This window comes from Salmo trutta, chromosome 4 (assembly GCF_901001165.1).
Source record: "Salmo trutta chromosome 4, fSalTru1.1, whole genome shotgun sequence".
Lineage (NCBI taxonomy): Eukaryota > Metazoa > Chordata > Actinopteri > Salmoniformes > Salmonidae > Salmo > Salmo trutta.
The window spans coordinates 70,946,140-70,963,544 of record NC_042960.1 but is presented as its reverse complement, the minus strand read 5'-3'; the positions used below and the strand labels follow the sequence as shown (position 1 = coordinate 70,963,544).

Here is a 17,405-nt window from a genome sequence, read left to right as displayed (position 1 = left end):
GGCACGTTAACCCTTTGAGAACTGCAGGGCCGTGTCCTCAGCATCAGCTAGCAGTTACCTAGTAATCATTAGCTGTCAATTCACTATCGAGTATGGCTCCCGTGTGGCTCAGTTGGTAGGGCGTGGTGTTTGCAACGCCAGGGTTGTGGGTTCAATTCCCATGGGGGACCAGTACGGGAAAAGTGAAATGTATGCATTCACTACTGTAAGTCGCTCTGGATAAGAGCGTCTGCTAAATGACTAAAAATGAGTATTGTTGTTTGGCAAAAGTAGCTTTCACTCTTGATCTGTAGCAAGTCGAAGCTTGTTCTCACCCTGTTTAGTGTCTTTTGACAGGATCCAAAGTGTTTGACTCCTTCAAATATCCTAGACTAGGAAATACTCTGCCTACTCTTTGTGAACAACTGAAATGCATGCAAATTCCAATACAAAGATTAGATTAAAAATGTTTTTTTAAAGAACATTGAATGCTTTATGCTATGCTAGGATAAGAACTGACAAGTGATTTATATAACTAAGAACAGTTAGCATAGCTGCCCTCGATTTCCAATGGAAAGTTTCGCCCCTTTTTTAAAACATTTTTTATCACTCAATCTAGGTAAGTGATATGAGGCAGAATCTTTGTTTGTTTGCCCCACCTAGTCCCTTCTCATTGAACACCAGTTAAAGGGATGTTTTAACGTGAACTGACCTGCAGCCAGGAGCTGGTTACTGGAAGAGCAGGTCTCTGTGGCCTTCCTCTTCCAGGTCTCTACCTGTACGATGGTTTAGGGTTAATATAGGATACACACTAGGATGGTTTAGGGTTAATACAGGATACACACTAGGATGGTTTAGGGTTAATAAAGGATACACACTAGGATGGTTTAGGGTTAATACAGGATACACACTAGGATGGTTTAGGGTTAATACAGGATACACACTAGGATGGTTTAGGGTTAATACAGGATACACACTACGATGGTTTAGGGTTAATACAGGATACACACTAGGATGGTTTAGGGTTAATACAGGATACACACTAGGATGGTTTAGGGTTAATAAAGGATACACACTAGGATGGTTTAGGGTAATACAGGATACACACTAGGATGGTTTAGGGTTAATACAGGATACACACTAGGATGGTTTAGGGTTAATACAGGATACACACTAGGATGGTTTAGGGTTAATATAGGATACACACTAGGATGGTTTAGGGTTAATACAGGATACACACTAGGATGGGGTTTAGAGGTTTAATACAGGATACACACTAGGATGGTTTAGGGTTAATACAGGATACACACTAGGATGGGTTAGGGTTAATACAGGATACACACTAGGATGGTTTAGGGTTAATACAGGATACACACTAGGATGGTTTAGGGTTAATATAGATACACACTAAGGATGGTTTAGGAGTTAATACAGGATATCAACACTAGGATCGGTTTAGGGGTTAATATAATAGGATACACACTAGGATGGGTTAGGGGTTATACAGGACCTACACACTAGGATGGTTTAGGGTTAATACAGGATCACACTAGGATGGGTTAGGGTTAATACAGGATACACACTAGGATGTGTTAGGGTTAATACAGGATACACACTAAGGATGGGTTTAGGGAGGGTAATACAGGATACACACTAGGATTGGTTAGGGTTAATCACAGGAATACACACCTAGGAGGGTGGTGTTTAGGGTTAATACAGGATACACACTAGGATGGGTTTAGGGTATACAGATACACACTAGGATGTTAGGTGTTAATCAGGATACACACTAGGATGGTTTTAGGGTTAATAACATGAATACACACTAGGATGGTTTAGGGTTAATATAGGATACACACTAGGATGGTTAGGGGTTAATATAGGATACACACTAGGATGGTTTAGGGTTAATACAGGATACACACTAGGATGGTTTAGGGTTAATACAGGATACACACTAGGATGGTTTAGGGTTAATACAGGATACACACTAGGATGGTTTAGGGGTTATACAGGATACACACTAGGATGGTTTAGGGTTATATAGGATACACACTAGGATGGTTTAGGGTTATATCAGGATACACACAGGATGGTTTAGGGTTAATACAGGATACACACTAGGATGGTTTAGGGTTAATACAGGATACACACTAGGATGGTTTAGGGTTAATACAGGATACACACTAGGATGGGTTAGGGTTAATACAGGATACACACTAGGATGGTTTAGGGTTAATACAGGATACACACTAGGATGGTTTAGGGTTAATACAGGATACACACTAGGATGGGTTAGGGTTAATACAGGATACACACTAGGATGGTTTAGGGTTAATACAGGATACACACTAGGATGGTTTAGGGTTAATACAGGATACACACTAGGATGGTTAGGGTTAATACAGGATACACACTAGGATGGTTTAGGTTAATACTAGGATACACACTAGGATGGTTAGGGTTAATATAGGATACACACTAGGATGGTTAGGGTTAATACAGGATACACCACTAGGATGGTTTAGGGTTAATACAGGATACACACTAGGATGGTTTAGGGTTAATACAGGATACACACTAGGATGGTTAGGGTTAATACAGGATACACACTAGGAGGGTAACACTAGGATGGTTAGGGTTAATACAGGATACACACTAGGATGGGTTAGGGTTAATACAGGATACACACTAGGATGGTTTAGGGTTAATACAGGATACACACTAGGATGGTTTAGGGTTAATATAGGATACACACTAGGATGGTTTAGGGTTAATATAGGATACACACTAGGATGGTTTAGGGTTAATACAGGATACCCACTAGGATGGTTTAGGGTTAATACAGGATACACACTAGGATGGTTTAGGGTTAATACAGGATCCACACTAGGATGGTTTAGGGTTAATACAGGATACACACTAGGATGGTTTAGGGTTAATACAGGATACACACTAGGATGGTTTAGGGTTAATAATATAGAGTACACACTAGGATGGTTTAGGGTTAATACCGGATACACACTAGGATGTTTAGGGTTAATACAGGATACACACTAGGATGGTTTAGGGTTAATATCAGGATACACACTAGGATGGTGGTTAGGGTTAATACAGGATACACACTAGGATGGTTTAGGGTTAATATAGGATACACACTAGGATGGTTTAGGGTTAATACAGGATACACACTAGGATGGTTTAGGGTTAATACAGGATACACACTAGGATGGTTTAGGGTTAATACAGGATACACACTAGGATGGTTAGGGTTAATACAGGATACACACTAGGATGGTTTAGGGTTAATACAGGATACACACTAGGATGGTTTAGGGTTAATATAGGATACACACTAGGATGGTTTAGGGTTAATACAGGATACACACTAGGATGGTTTAGGGTTAATACAGGATACACACTAGGATGGTTTAGGGTTAATACAGGATACACACTAGGATGGTTTAGGGTTAATATAGGATACACACTAGGATGGTTTAGGGTTAATACAGGATACACACTAGGATGGTTTAGGGTTAATAGATCACATAGATGGTTAGGTATACAGGATACACACTAGGATGGTTTAGGGTTAATACAGGATACACACTAGGATGGTTTAGGGTTAATACAGGATACACACTAGGATGGTTTAGGGTTAATACAGGATACACACTAGGATGGTTTAGGGTAATATAGGATACACACTAGGATGGTTTAGGGTTATACAGGATACACACTAGGATGGTTTAGGGTTAATACAGGATACACACTAGGATGGTTTAGGGTAATATAGGATACACACTAGGATGGTTTAGGGTTAATATAGGATACACACTAGGATGGTTTAGGGTTAATACAGGATACACACTAGGATGGTTTAGGGTTAATACAGGATACACACTAGGATGGTTTAGGGTTAATACAGGAACACACTAGGATGGTTTAGGGTTAATACAGGATACACACTAGGATGGTTTAGGGTTAATATAGGATACACACTAGGATGGTTAGGGTTAATACAGGATACACACTAGGATGGTTTAGGGTTAATACAGGATACACACTAGGATGGTTTAGGGTTAATACAGGATACACACTAGGATGGTTTAGGGTTAATACAGGATACACACTAGGATGGTTTAGGGTTAATACAGGATACACACTAGGATGGTTTAGGGTTAATACTAGGATACACACTAGGATGGTTTAGGGTTAAATACAGGATACACACTAGGATGGTTTAGGGTTAATACAGGATACACACTAGGATGGTTTAGGGTTAATACAGGATACACACTAGGATGGTTTAGGTTAATACAGGATACACACTAGGATGGTTTAGGGTTAATACAGGATACACACTAGGATGGTTTAGGGTTAATACAGGATAGCACACTAGGATGGTTTAGGGTTAATACAGGATACACACTAGGATGGTTTAGGGTTAATACAGGATACACACTAGGATGGTTTAGGGTTAATACAGGGATACACACTAGGATGGTTTAGGGTTATAATAGGATACAACACTAGGATGGTTTAGGGTTAATATAGGATACACACTAGGATGGTTTAGGGTTAATACTAGGATACACACTAGGATGGTTTAGGGTTAATACAGGATACACACTAGGAGGTTTTAGGGTTAATACAGGATACACACTAGGATGGTTTAGGGTTAATACAGGATACACACTAGGATGGTTTAGGGTTAATACAGGATACACACTAGGATGGTTTAGGGTTAATACAGGATACACACTAGGATGGTTTAGGGTTAATAATAGGATACACACTAGGATGGTTTAGGGTTAATACAGGATACACACTAGGATGGTTTAGGGTTAATACAGGATACACACTAGGATGGTTTAGGGTTAATACAGGATACACACTAGGATGGTTTAGGGTTAATACAGGATACACACTAGGATGGTTTAGGGTTAATACAGGATACACACTAGGATGGTTTAGGGTTAATACAGGATACACACTAGGATGGTTTAGGGTTAATACAGGATACACACTAGGATGGTTTAGGGTTAGGGTTAATACAGGATACACACTAGGATGGTTTAGGGTTAATACAGGATACACACTAGGATGGTTTAGGGTTAATATAGGATACACACTAGGATGGTTTAGGGTTAATACAGGATACACACTAGGATGGTTTAGGGTTAATACAGGATACACACTAGGATGGTTTAGGGTTAATACAGGATACACACTAGGATGGTTTAGGGTTAATACAGGATACACACTAGGATGGTTTAGGGTTAATACAGGATACAACACTAGGATGGTTATAGGGTAATACAGAGATACACACTAGGATGGTTAGGGTTAATACAGGATACACACTAGGATGGTTTAGGGTTATACAGGATACACACTAGGATGGTTTAGGGTTAATACAGGATACACACTAGGATGGTTTAGGGTTAATACAGGATACACACTAGGATGGTTTAGGGTTAATACAGGATCACACTAGGATGGTTTAGGGTTTAATACAGGATACCACTAGGATGGTTTAGGGTTAATCAGGATACACACTAGGATGGTTTAGGGTTAATACAGGATACACACTAGGATGGTTTAGGGTTAATACAGGATACACACTAGGATGGTTTAGGGTTAATACAGGATACACACTAGGATGGTTTAGGGTTAATACAGGATACACACTAGGATGGTTTAGGGGGTTAATACAGGATACACACTAGGATGGTTTAGGGTTAATACAGGATACACACTAGGATGGTTTAGGGTTAATACAGGATACACACTAGGATGGTTTAGGGTTAATACAGGATACACACTAGGATGGTTTAGGGTTAATACAGGATACACACTAGGATGGTTTAGGGTTAATAACAGGATACCACACTAGGATGGTTTAGGGTTAATACAGGATACACACTAGGATGGTTTAGGGTTAATATAGGATACACACTAGGATGGTTTAGGGTTAATATAGGATACACACTAGGATGGTTTTAGGGTTAATATAGGATACACACTAGGATGGTTTAGGGTTAATACAGGATACACACTAGGATGGTTTAGGGTTAATACAGGATACACACTAGGATGGTTTAGGGTTAATACAGGATACACACTAGGATGGTTTAGGGTTAATACAGGATACACACTAGGATGGTTTAGGGTTAATACAGGATACACACTAGGATGGGTTAGGGTTAATACAGGATACACACTAGGATGGGTTAGGGTTAATACAGGATACACACTAGGATGGTTTAGGGTTAATACAGGATACACACTAGGATGGTTAGGGTTAATATAGGATACACACTAGGATGGTTTAGGGTTAATACAGGATACACACTAGGATGGTTTAGGGTTAATACAGGATACACACTAGGATGGTTAGGGTTAATACAGGATACACACTAGGATGGTTTAGGGTTAATACAGGATACACACTAGGATGGTTTAGGGTTAATACAGGATACACACTAGGATGGTTTAGGGTTAATACAGGATACACACTAGGATGGTTTAGGGTTAATACAGGATACACACTAGGATGGTTTAGGGTTAATACAGGATACACACTAGGATGGTTTAGGGTTAATACAGGATACACACTAGGATGGTTTAGGGTTAATACAGGATACACACTAGGATGGTTTAGGGTTAATACAGGATACACACTAGGATGGTTTAGGGTTAATACAGGATACACACTAGGATGGTTTAGGGTTAATACAGGATACACACTAGGATGGTTTAGGGTTAATACAGGATACACACTAGGATGGTTTAGGGTTAATACAGGATACACACTAGGATGGTTTAGGGTTAATATAGGATACACACTAGGATGGTTTAGGGTTAATATAGGATACACACTAGGATGGTTTAGGGTTAATACAGGATACACACTAGGATGGTTTAGGGTTAATACAGGATACACACTAGGATGGTTTAGGGTTAATACAGGATACACACTAGGATGGTTTAGGGTTAATACAGGATACACACTAGGATGGTTTAGGGTTAATACAGGATACACACTAGGATGGTTTAGGGTTAATACAGGATACACACTAGGATGGTTTAGGGTTAATATAGGATACACACTAGGATGGTTTAGGGTTAATATAGGATACACACTAGGATGGTTTAGGGTTAATATAGGATACACACTAGGATGGTTTAGGGTTAATATAGGATACACACTAGGATGGTTTAGGGTTAATACAGGATACACACTAGGATGGGTTAGGGTTAATATAGGATACACACTAGGATGGTTTAGGGTTAATACAGGATACACACTAGGATGGTTTAGGGTTAATACAGGATACACACTAGGATGGGTTAGGGTTAATACAGGATACACACTAGGATGGGTTAGGGTTAATACAGGATACACACTAGGATGGTTTAGGGTTAATACAGGATACACACTAGGATGGTTTAGGGTTAATACAGGATACACACTAGGATGGGTTAGGGTTAATACAGGATACACACTAGGATGGTTTAGGGTTAATATAGGATACACACTAGGATGGTTTAGGGTTAATATAGGATACACACTAGGATGGTTTAGGGTTAATATAGGATACACACTAGGATGGTTTAGGGTTAATACAGGATACACACTAGGATGGTTTAGGGTTAATACAGGATACACACTAGGATGGTTTAGGGTTAATACAGGATACACACTAGGATGGTTTAGGGTTAATACAGGATACACACTAGGATGGTTTAGGGTTAATATAGGATACACACTAGGATGGTTTAGGGTTAATAAAGGATACACACTAGGATGGTTTAGGGTTAATACAGGATACACACTAGGATGGTTTAGGGTTAATATAGGATACACACTAGGATGGTTTAGGGTTAATATAGGATACACACTTATCATATTTTAATTATGTATTCTCTCTCCCTCTCTCTCTCTCTCTCTCTGTCTCTCTCTCTCTCTCTTCCCCCTCCCTCTCTCTGTCTCTCTCTCTCTCTCTCTCTCTTCCCCATCCCTCTCTCTCTCTCTCTTCCCCCTTCCTCTCTCTCTCTCTCTCTCTCTCTCTCTCTCTCTCTTCCCCCTCCCTCTCTCTCTCTTCCCCATCCCTCTCTCTCTCTCTCTTCCCCCTCCCTCTCTCTCTTCCCCCTCCCTCTCTCTCTCTGTCTCTCTCTCTCTTCCCCCCATCCCTCTTTCTCAATATTTTACAGGATGACGTCCTCACCTGAATATGGAATGCTCTATTTGCAAAGTATATCCATTTCTACCAGTAGAACTAATGTACATTTCCATGTTTTTTTTTTTTCTTCATATTTAATATTAACCTGTTGTAATGTGTATTATATGATTTGTATTAAAGATGTAACTGAAATGAGGAGTTCGTATAGACACTGGGTCGTAACGCTCTCACCTCTCTCTGGTTGGGGAATCCGTTGGAGCCGACGATGCGTTTGTAGTACTGAACCGAGGCTTTTGGGTAACGCGGTTTATTCTTATTCCTGAAGTCTACGTAGTACAGGCCAAACCTTTCCGAGTAGCCCTCGTCCCACTCAAACTTGTCCAGCAGAGACCAGGCCGTGTAGCCGCGCACGTTCACTCCGTCTTTGATGGCTAAAAAACAGAAGAAAATAATAAGGAGGACAGAGCGGGAGAACAAGAGCACGTCTGTTTTTTTTTTTTAAGTTTCTGAACAGACAAGCCGGCAATCGCGTCACTGTCGTAGCAACAAAAAAACGGAAGTACATCACAGGGTTAATACCATATTCAATTCAGAAGGTACTCTGGATTTACTGGAATCGACCCTGTTTTTAGTTACTGAATAATACTGAATGTATCGTTGTTGAAAAGTCTTGGTTAAACACTGAGATAATCTAACGGGACTACAATCCAAAGAAGACATTTTGTTGGAATTACAGTATTGGTTCCAGTATTTTATTTTCATTTTTTTTTTTTTACCTTTTTTTTTTTGAAAGGGAAGACGTATTGAGACCGAGGTATAATACAATGTACATTAGACACCAAATACAGTGCATTCGGAAAGTATTCAGACCCCTTGACCTTTTCTACATTGTTACGTTACAACCTTATTCTAAAATTGATTAAATTGTTTTTTTCTCCCCCCTTCATCAATCTAGACACAATACCCCATAATGACAAAGCAAAAACAGGTTTTTAGAAATTGTTGCACATTTATTAAAAACTGAAATATTGAATTTACATAAGTATTCAGACTCTTTACTAAGTACTGTGTTGAAGCACCTCTGGCAGCGATTACAGCCTTGAGTCTTCTTGGGTATGACACTACAAGCTTGGCACACCTGTATTTGGGGAGTTTCTCCCATTCTTCTCTACAGATCCTCTCAAGATCTGTCAGGTTGGATGGGGAGCGTCGCTGCACAGCTATTTTCAGGTTTCTCCAGAGATGTTCGATTTATTTGAAGTCCGTGCTCTGGCTGGGCCACTCAAGGACATTCAGATACTTTTCCGGAAGCCACTCCTGCGTTGTCTTGGCTGTGTGTTTAGGGTTGTTGTCCTGTTGGAAGGTGAACCTTTGCCACAGGTCCTGACTAGTCTCTCAGTCCCTGCCGCTGAAAAACATCCCCACAGCATGATGCTGCTTTTTATTTAATTAATTTTAGAATAAGGCTGTAACGTAACAAAATGTAGAAAAAGTCAAGGGGTCTGAATACTTTCCGAGTGCTCTGTAAATATGTACAGTTGAAGTCGGAAGTTTACATACACTTAGGTTGGAGTCATTAAAACTCGTTTTTCAACCACTCCACAAATGTCCTCTTAACAAACTATAGTTTTGGCAAGTCGGTCAGGACATCTACTTTGTGCATGACACAAGTCATTTTTCCAATAATTGTTTACAGACAGATTATTTCACTTATAATTCACTGTATCACAATTCTAGTGGGTCAGAAGTTAACATACACTAAGTTGACTGTGCCTTTAAACAGCTTGGAAAATTCCAGAAAATTATGTCATGGCTTTGCAAGCTTCTGATAGGCTAATTTACATCATTTGAGTCAATAGGAGGTGTACCTGTGGATGTATTTCAAGGCCTACCTTCAAACTGAAGGTGCTGGAGGAAACAGGTACAAAAATATCTATATCCATAGTAAAACGAGTCCTCTATCGACTTAACCTGAAAGGCTGCTCAGCAAGGAAGAAGCCACAGCTCCAAAACCGCCATAAAAATGCCAGACTACGGTTTTCAATTGCACATGGGGACAAAGATCGTACATTTTGGAGAAATGTCCTCTGGTCTGATGAAACATCGGGGGGCCTGTTGTCCGGACCTCTGTCAGTCTCTATGGGGGTGCCACAGGGTTCAATTCTCTGGCCGACTCTTCTCTCTGTATATATCAACGATGTCTCTCTTGCTGCGGGTGATTCCTTGATCCACCTCTACGCAGACGACACCATTCTGTATACATCTGGCCCTTCTTTGGACACCGTGTTAACAAACCTCCAAACGAGCTTCAATGCCATACAACACTCCTTCTGTGGCCTCCAACTGCTCTTAAACGCTGGTAAAACCAAATGCATGCTCTTCAATCGATCGCTACCTGCCCGCCTGTCCAGCATCACTACTCTGGACGGCTCTGACTTAGAATATGTGGACAACTACAAATACCTAGGTGTCTGGTTAGACTGTAAACTCTCCTTCCAGACTCTTATCAAACATCTCCAATCCAAAATCAAATCTAGAATCGTCTTTCTATTTCGCAACAAAGCCTCCTTCACTCACGCCGCCAAACTTAACCTCGTAAAACTGACTATCCTACCGATCCTCGACTTCGGCGATGTCATCTACAAAATAGCTTCCAATACTCTACTCAGCAAACTGGATGCAGTCTATCACAGTGCCATCCGTTTTGTTACCAAAGCTCCTTATACCACCCACCACTGCGACCTGTATGCTCTAGTCGGCTGGCCCTCGCTACATATTCGTCGCAGACCCAATGGCTCCAGGTCATCTAAGTCTATGCTAGGTAAAGCTCCACCTTATCTCAGTTCACTGGTCACGATAACAACACCCACCCGTAGCACGTGCTCCAGCAGGTATATCTCACTGGTCATCCCGAAAACCAGCACCTCCTTTGGCCACCTTTCCGACCCGTTCTCTGCTGCCAGTGGCTGGAACGAATTGCAAAAATCGCTGAAGCTGGAGACTTAGATTTCCCTCACTAACTTTAAACATCAGCTAACCGATCGCTGCAGCTGTACATAGTCCATCTGTAAATAGCTCACCCACCCAATCTACCTACCTCATCCCCATATTGTTTTTATTTACTTTTCTGCTCTTCTGCACACCAGTATCTCTACTTGCACATCATCATCTGCTCATCTATCACTCCAGTGTTAATCTTCTAAATTGTAATTACTTTGCTACTATGGCCTATTTATTGCCGTACCTCCTCACGCCATTTGCGCACACTATATATAGACTTTCTTTTTTTCTATTGTGTTATTGACTGTATGCTTGTTTATTCCATGTGTAACTCTGTTGTTGTTTGTGTCGCACTGCTTTGCTTTATCTTGGCCAGGTCGCGGTTGTAAATGAGAACTTGTTCTCAACTAGCGTACCTGGTTAAATAAAGATTTTAAAATTAAATTAAAAAACAAAAATAGGACTGTTTGGCCATAATGACCATTGTTATGTTTGGAGGAAAAAGGGGGAGGCTTGCAAGCCGAAGAACACCATCCCAACCGTGAAGCACGGGGGTGGCAGCATCATGTTGTAGGGGTGCTTTGCTGCAGGAGGGACTGGTGTACTTTACAAAATAGATGGCATGAGGATGGAAAATTATGTGGATATATATTGAAGCAACATCTCAAGACATCAGTCAGGAAGTTAAAGCTTGGTCGTAAATGGGTCTTCCAAATGGACAATGACCCCATGCATACTTCCAAAGTTGTGGCAAAATGGCTTAAGGACAACAAAGTCAAGGTATTGGAGTGGCCATCACAAAGCCCTGACCTCAATCCTAGAGAGAATTTGTGGGCAGAACTGAAAAAGAATGTGCAAGCAAGGAGGCCTACAAACCTGACTCAGTTACACCAACTCTGTCTGGAGGAATCGGCCAAAATTCACCCAACTTATTGTGGGAAGCTTGTGGAAGGCTACCCGAAACGTTTGACCCAAGTTAAACAATTTAAAGGCAATGCTACCAAATACTAATTGAGTGTATGTAAACTTCTGACCCATTGGGAATGTGATGAAATAAATAAAAGCTGAAATAAATCATTCTCTCTACTATTATTCTGACATTTCACATTCTTAAAATAAAGTGGTGATCCTAACTGACCTAAGACAGGGAATTCTTACTAGGATTAAATGTGAGGAATTGTGAAAACGGAGTTTAAATATATTTGGCTAAGGTGTATGTAAATTTCTGACTTCCAACTGTATATATTCACACACATAAAACATCACATCACTGAACAAAAATATAAATGCAACATGCAACAATTTTGAAGGCCCGAATCAATGGATTCCACATGACTGGGAATACAGATATGCATCTGTTGGTCACAGATACCTTTAAAGAAAAAGGTAGGGGGCGTGGATCAGAAAACCAGTCAGTATCTGACCACCACTTAGTCTCATGCAGCGCGACACATCTCCTTCACATAGAGTTGATCAGGCTGTTGATTGTGGCCTGTGGAATGTTGTCCCCACTGCTCTTCAATGGCTGTGAGAAGTTGCTGGATATTGGCGGGAATTGGAACACGCTGTCGTACACGTCAATCCAGAGCATCCCAAACATGCTTAAAGGGTTACATGTCTGGTGAGTATGCAGGCCATGGAAAAACTGGGACATTTTCACCTTCCAGGAATAGTGTACAGATCCTTGCGACATGGGGCTGTGCATTATCATGCTGAAACATGAGGTGATGGTGGCGGATGAATGGCACGACAACGGGCCTCAGGATCTCGTCACGGCCATCGATAAAATGCAATTGTGTTCGTTGTCTGTAGCTTATGCCTGTCCGTACCATAACCCCACCGCCACCATGGGGAACTCGGGTCAAAACGTTGACATCTGAAAACTGCTCACCCAGACAACACCATAAACTGCCCGGGACAGTTGAAAACGGGATTCATCCGCGAAGAGCACAATTCTCCAGCGTGCCAGTGGCCATCGAAGGTGAGCATTTACCCACTGAAATTGAACTGTTGGTTACAGCGCCAAACTGCAGTCAGGTCAAGATCCTGGTGAGGACGACAAGCACGCAGGTGAGCTTCCCTGAGACGGTTTCTGACAGTTTGTGCAGAAATTCTTCGGTTGTGCAAACCCAGTTTCATCAGCTGTCCAGGGTGGCTGGTCTGACGATCCCGCAGGTGGAGAAGCCGGATGTGGAGGTCCTGGGCTGGCGTGGTTACACGTGCTCTGCGGTTGTGAGGCCCGGTTGGACGTACTGTCAAAATCTCTAAAACGACGTTGGAGGCGGCTTATGGTAGAGAAATAAACATTAAATTATCAGGCAACAACTCTGGTGGACATTCCTGCAGTCGGCATGCCAATTGCACACTCTTTCAAAACTTGAGACATCTGTGGCATTGTTGTGTGACAAAACTACATTTTAGAGTGGCCTTTTGTTGTCCCGGCACAAGGTGCACCTGTGTAATGATCATGCAGTTTAATCAGCTTCTTGATATGCCACACCTGTCAGGTGGATGGATTATCTTCGCAAAGGCGAAATGCTCACTAACAGGGATGTAAACAAATTTGTGGTCAACATTTTAAAAAAATGAAAAACTTTTTGTGTGTATGGAACATGTAACCAACACTATAAATGTTTACTTTTGTTTAGTGTTGAATGGTTTCAGGCCTGCCTCGTCCCATATATACTTAAATATGTTAATGTAATATGTTATATTACAGTATAATAGTGATACCTTTCAGCATCTCGTTGGTATAGTCCTTGTAGTACTGTATTCTCCAGTCATCACAGAGCTCAGTGCACCTGATCTTCTCTGACACCCCGTTCTCTGTCACGTAGATCATCGGGTTTCTGTACTGGGCCTACACAGAGACAGGAAGTCAGTAGGAGGGTCAGTTAGATTTCCTGTCATCCTCAAGTCTGAACTAGGGTTGAATATTTTCCCGTTTTTATTTTACAAATGTTCCATCCTGAGAATAAATCAATTTTCTACCTGGGTAACCCGGTGTTTCCCTGCTAAAAACATGTCATTATAAAGCATTATAAAGCATTATAAATAGGCCTATATCTTGATTTGATTAGAGCTTTGGTTGAAGATTCAGCCTGATGATACCTGAGCCCGATGAGACACACATGAAAGACATATAATGAGCCCAAGACCAAAAAAGATGAAATGATTGTGCGATCATCTAGACTATAGTCTACTGCACATTACACACAACAGGAAAAAAAACCATAAAAATCCCATAGGTGTATCTAACTATATGCTCTCTTGGATAAATACATGAATCTAGCTCCAGCAGGCTTATCATTTTGAGTGTGAACTGTATTACTGTGCTGTATTATATTATACTGTATTACTGTACTGTATTATATTATACTGTATTACTGTACTGTATTATATTATACTGTATTATATTATACTGTATTATATTATACTGTATTACTGTACTGTATTATATTATACTGTATTACTGTATTATATTATACTGTATTATATACTGTATTATATTATACTGTATTATATACTGTATTATATTATACTGTATTACTGTTATATTATACTGTATTACTGTATTATATTATACTGTATTACTGTATTATATTATACTGTATTACTGTATTATATTATACTGTATTACTGTACTGTATTATATTTTACTGTATTACTGTGCTGTATTATATTATACTATTACTGTACTGTATTATATTTTACTGTATTACTGTGCTGTATTATATTATACTGTATTACTGTACTGTATTATATTTTACTGTATTACTGTACTGTATTATATTTTACTGTATTACTGTACTGTATTATATTATACTGTATTATATTATACTGTATTATATTATACTGTATTACTGTACTGTATTATATTATACTGTATTACTGTATTATATTATACTGTATTACTGTATTATATTATACTGTATTACTGTATTATATTATACTGTATTACTGTATTATATTATACTGTATTACTGTGCTGTATTACTGTACTGTATTATATTTTACTGTATTACTGTACTGTATTATATTTTACTGTATTACTGTGCTGTATTATATTATACTGTATTACTGTACTGTATTATATTATACTGTATTACTGTACTGTATTATATTATACTGTATTACTGTGTTGTATTATATTATACTGTATTACTGTACTGTATTATATTTTACTGTATTACTGTGCTGTATTACTGTACTGTATTATATTATACTGTATTACTGTACTGTATTATATTATACTGTATTACTGTACTGTATTATATTCTACTGTTATATAATACTGTATTACTGTATTATATTTTACTGTATTATATTTTACGGTATTACTGTATTATATTTTACTGTATTATATTATACTGTATTACTGTACTGTATTATATTATACTGTATTACTGTACTGTATTATATTATACTGTATTATATTATACTGTATTACTGTACTGTATTATATTATACTGTATTACTGTACTGTATTATATTATACTGTATTACTGTACTGTATTACTGTACTGTATTATATTTTACAGTACAGTAATACAGTACAGTAATACAGTAAAATATAATACAGTACAGTAATACAGTACAGTAATACAGTATAATATAATACAGTACAGTAATACAGTATAATATAATACAGTACAGTAATACAGTACAGTAATACAGTATTATATTTTACTGTATTACTGTGCTGTATTATATTATACTGTATTACTGTACTGTATTATATTATACTGTATTACTGTACTGTATTATATTATACTGTATTACTGTACTGTATTATATTATACTGTATTACTGTACTGTATTATATTTTACTGTACTGTGCTGTATTATATTATACTGTATTACTGTACTGTATTCTATTATAATTCTGTATTACTGTACTGTTATATTATACTGTATTTTATTATACTGTATTACTGTACTGTTATATTATACTGTATTACTGTGCTGTATTATATTATACTGTATTACTGTACTGTATTATATTATACTGTATTATATTATACTATATTATACTGTATTACTGTACTGTATTATATTATACTGTATTATATTATACTATATTATACTGTATTATATTATACTATATTATACTGTATTATATTATACTGTATTACTGTACTGTATTGTATTATCCTGTATTACTGTACTGTATTATATTATATTATACTGTATTACTGTACTGTTATATTATACTGTACTGTTATATTATACTGTATTACTGTACTGTTATATTATACTGTATTACTGTGCTGTATTATATTATACTGTATTACTGTACTGTATTATGTTATACTATATTATACTGTATTATATTATACTATATTATACTGTATTACCGTACTGTATTGTATTATACTGTATTACTGTATTGTATTATATGGACTGGATTTACATCGTTCAAAACACGAAGCAAAAGACAACATTTTAATTGTCTACTGTAATAGGGTCTATTTCTTTAATTAGTAGACTGACACATATATATATATACCTTTTCATAATATTTCTCCAAATGTTATTAGCCTACCTCCTCTTTCTCTCTCTATTGTTGCTTCATTCCTTCCTCGCTTTCAACAGTTAAATTAAAAACGTTTCATTGTCCTTATCTTCATTCTAATGACATTCTTGAACAATATAGGACTATAATGAGATGCAGAAGGCTTTCACTTCTCTTCACGAAGACTGAATGGTTATTGGGTCTAACCTCTGTAGTCTACCACCATCTGAATAGTTATTGGGTCTAACTGCTGTAGTCTACCACCATCTGAATGGTTATGGGTCTAACCTCTGTAGTCTACCACCATCTGAATGGTTATGGGGTCTAACCTCTGTAGTCTACCACCATCTGAATAGTTATTGGGTCTAACCTCTGTAGTCTACCACCATCTGAATAGTTATTGGGTCTAACTGCTGTAGTCTACCACCATCTGAATGGTTATGGGTCTAACCTCTGTAGTCTACTACCATCTGAATGGTTATGGGGTCTAACCTCTGTAGTCTACCACCATCTGAATAGTTATTGGGTCTAACCGCTGTAGTCTACCACCATCTGAATAGTTATTGGGTCTAACTGCTGTAGTCTACCACCATCTGAATGGTTATTGGGTCTAACTGCTGTAGTCTACCACCATCTGAATGGTTATTGGGTCTAACTGCTGTAGTCTACCACCATCTGCATGGTTATTGGGTCTAACCACAGTAGTCTACCACCATCTGAAT

The 17,405-nt window shown here is 38.6% G+C and overlaps 2 protein-coding genes across 2 annotated transcripts in view; one reads left to right on the top strand and one right to left on the bottom strand.

Annotated features, from left to right (window-relative positions):
- zwilch (zwilch kinetochore protein) overlaps positions 1-8,722 on the top strand; it is a 54,335-nt gene extending 45,613 nt beyond the window's left edge. Inside the window, exon 18 of the mRNA XM_029751947.1 lies at positions 8,200-8,722. The gene's annotated coding sequence lies outside the window, so the exon portion shown is untranslated. The remainder of the gene's footprint in view (positions 1-8,199) is intronic.
- lctlb (lactase-like b) overlaps positions 1-17,405 on the bottom strand; it is a 49,181-nt gene that overhangs the window by 420 nt on the left and 31,356 nt on the right. The window contains exons 12-14 of the mRNA XM_029751949.1: positions 13,902-14,028; positions 8,400-8,599; positions 692-755 (exon numbers count right to left, since the gene is read on the bottom strand). Coding sequence (XP_029607809.1) covers positions 692-755; positions 8,400-8,599; positions 13,902-14,028 — 391 coding nt within the window. The remainder of the gene's footprint in view (positions 1-691; positions 756-8,399; positions 8,600-13,901; positions 14,029-17,405) is intronic.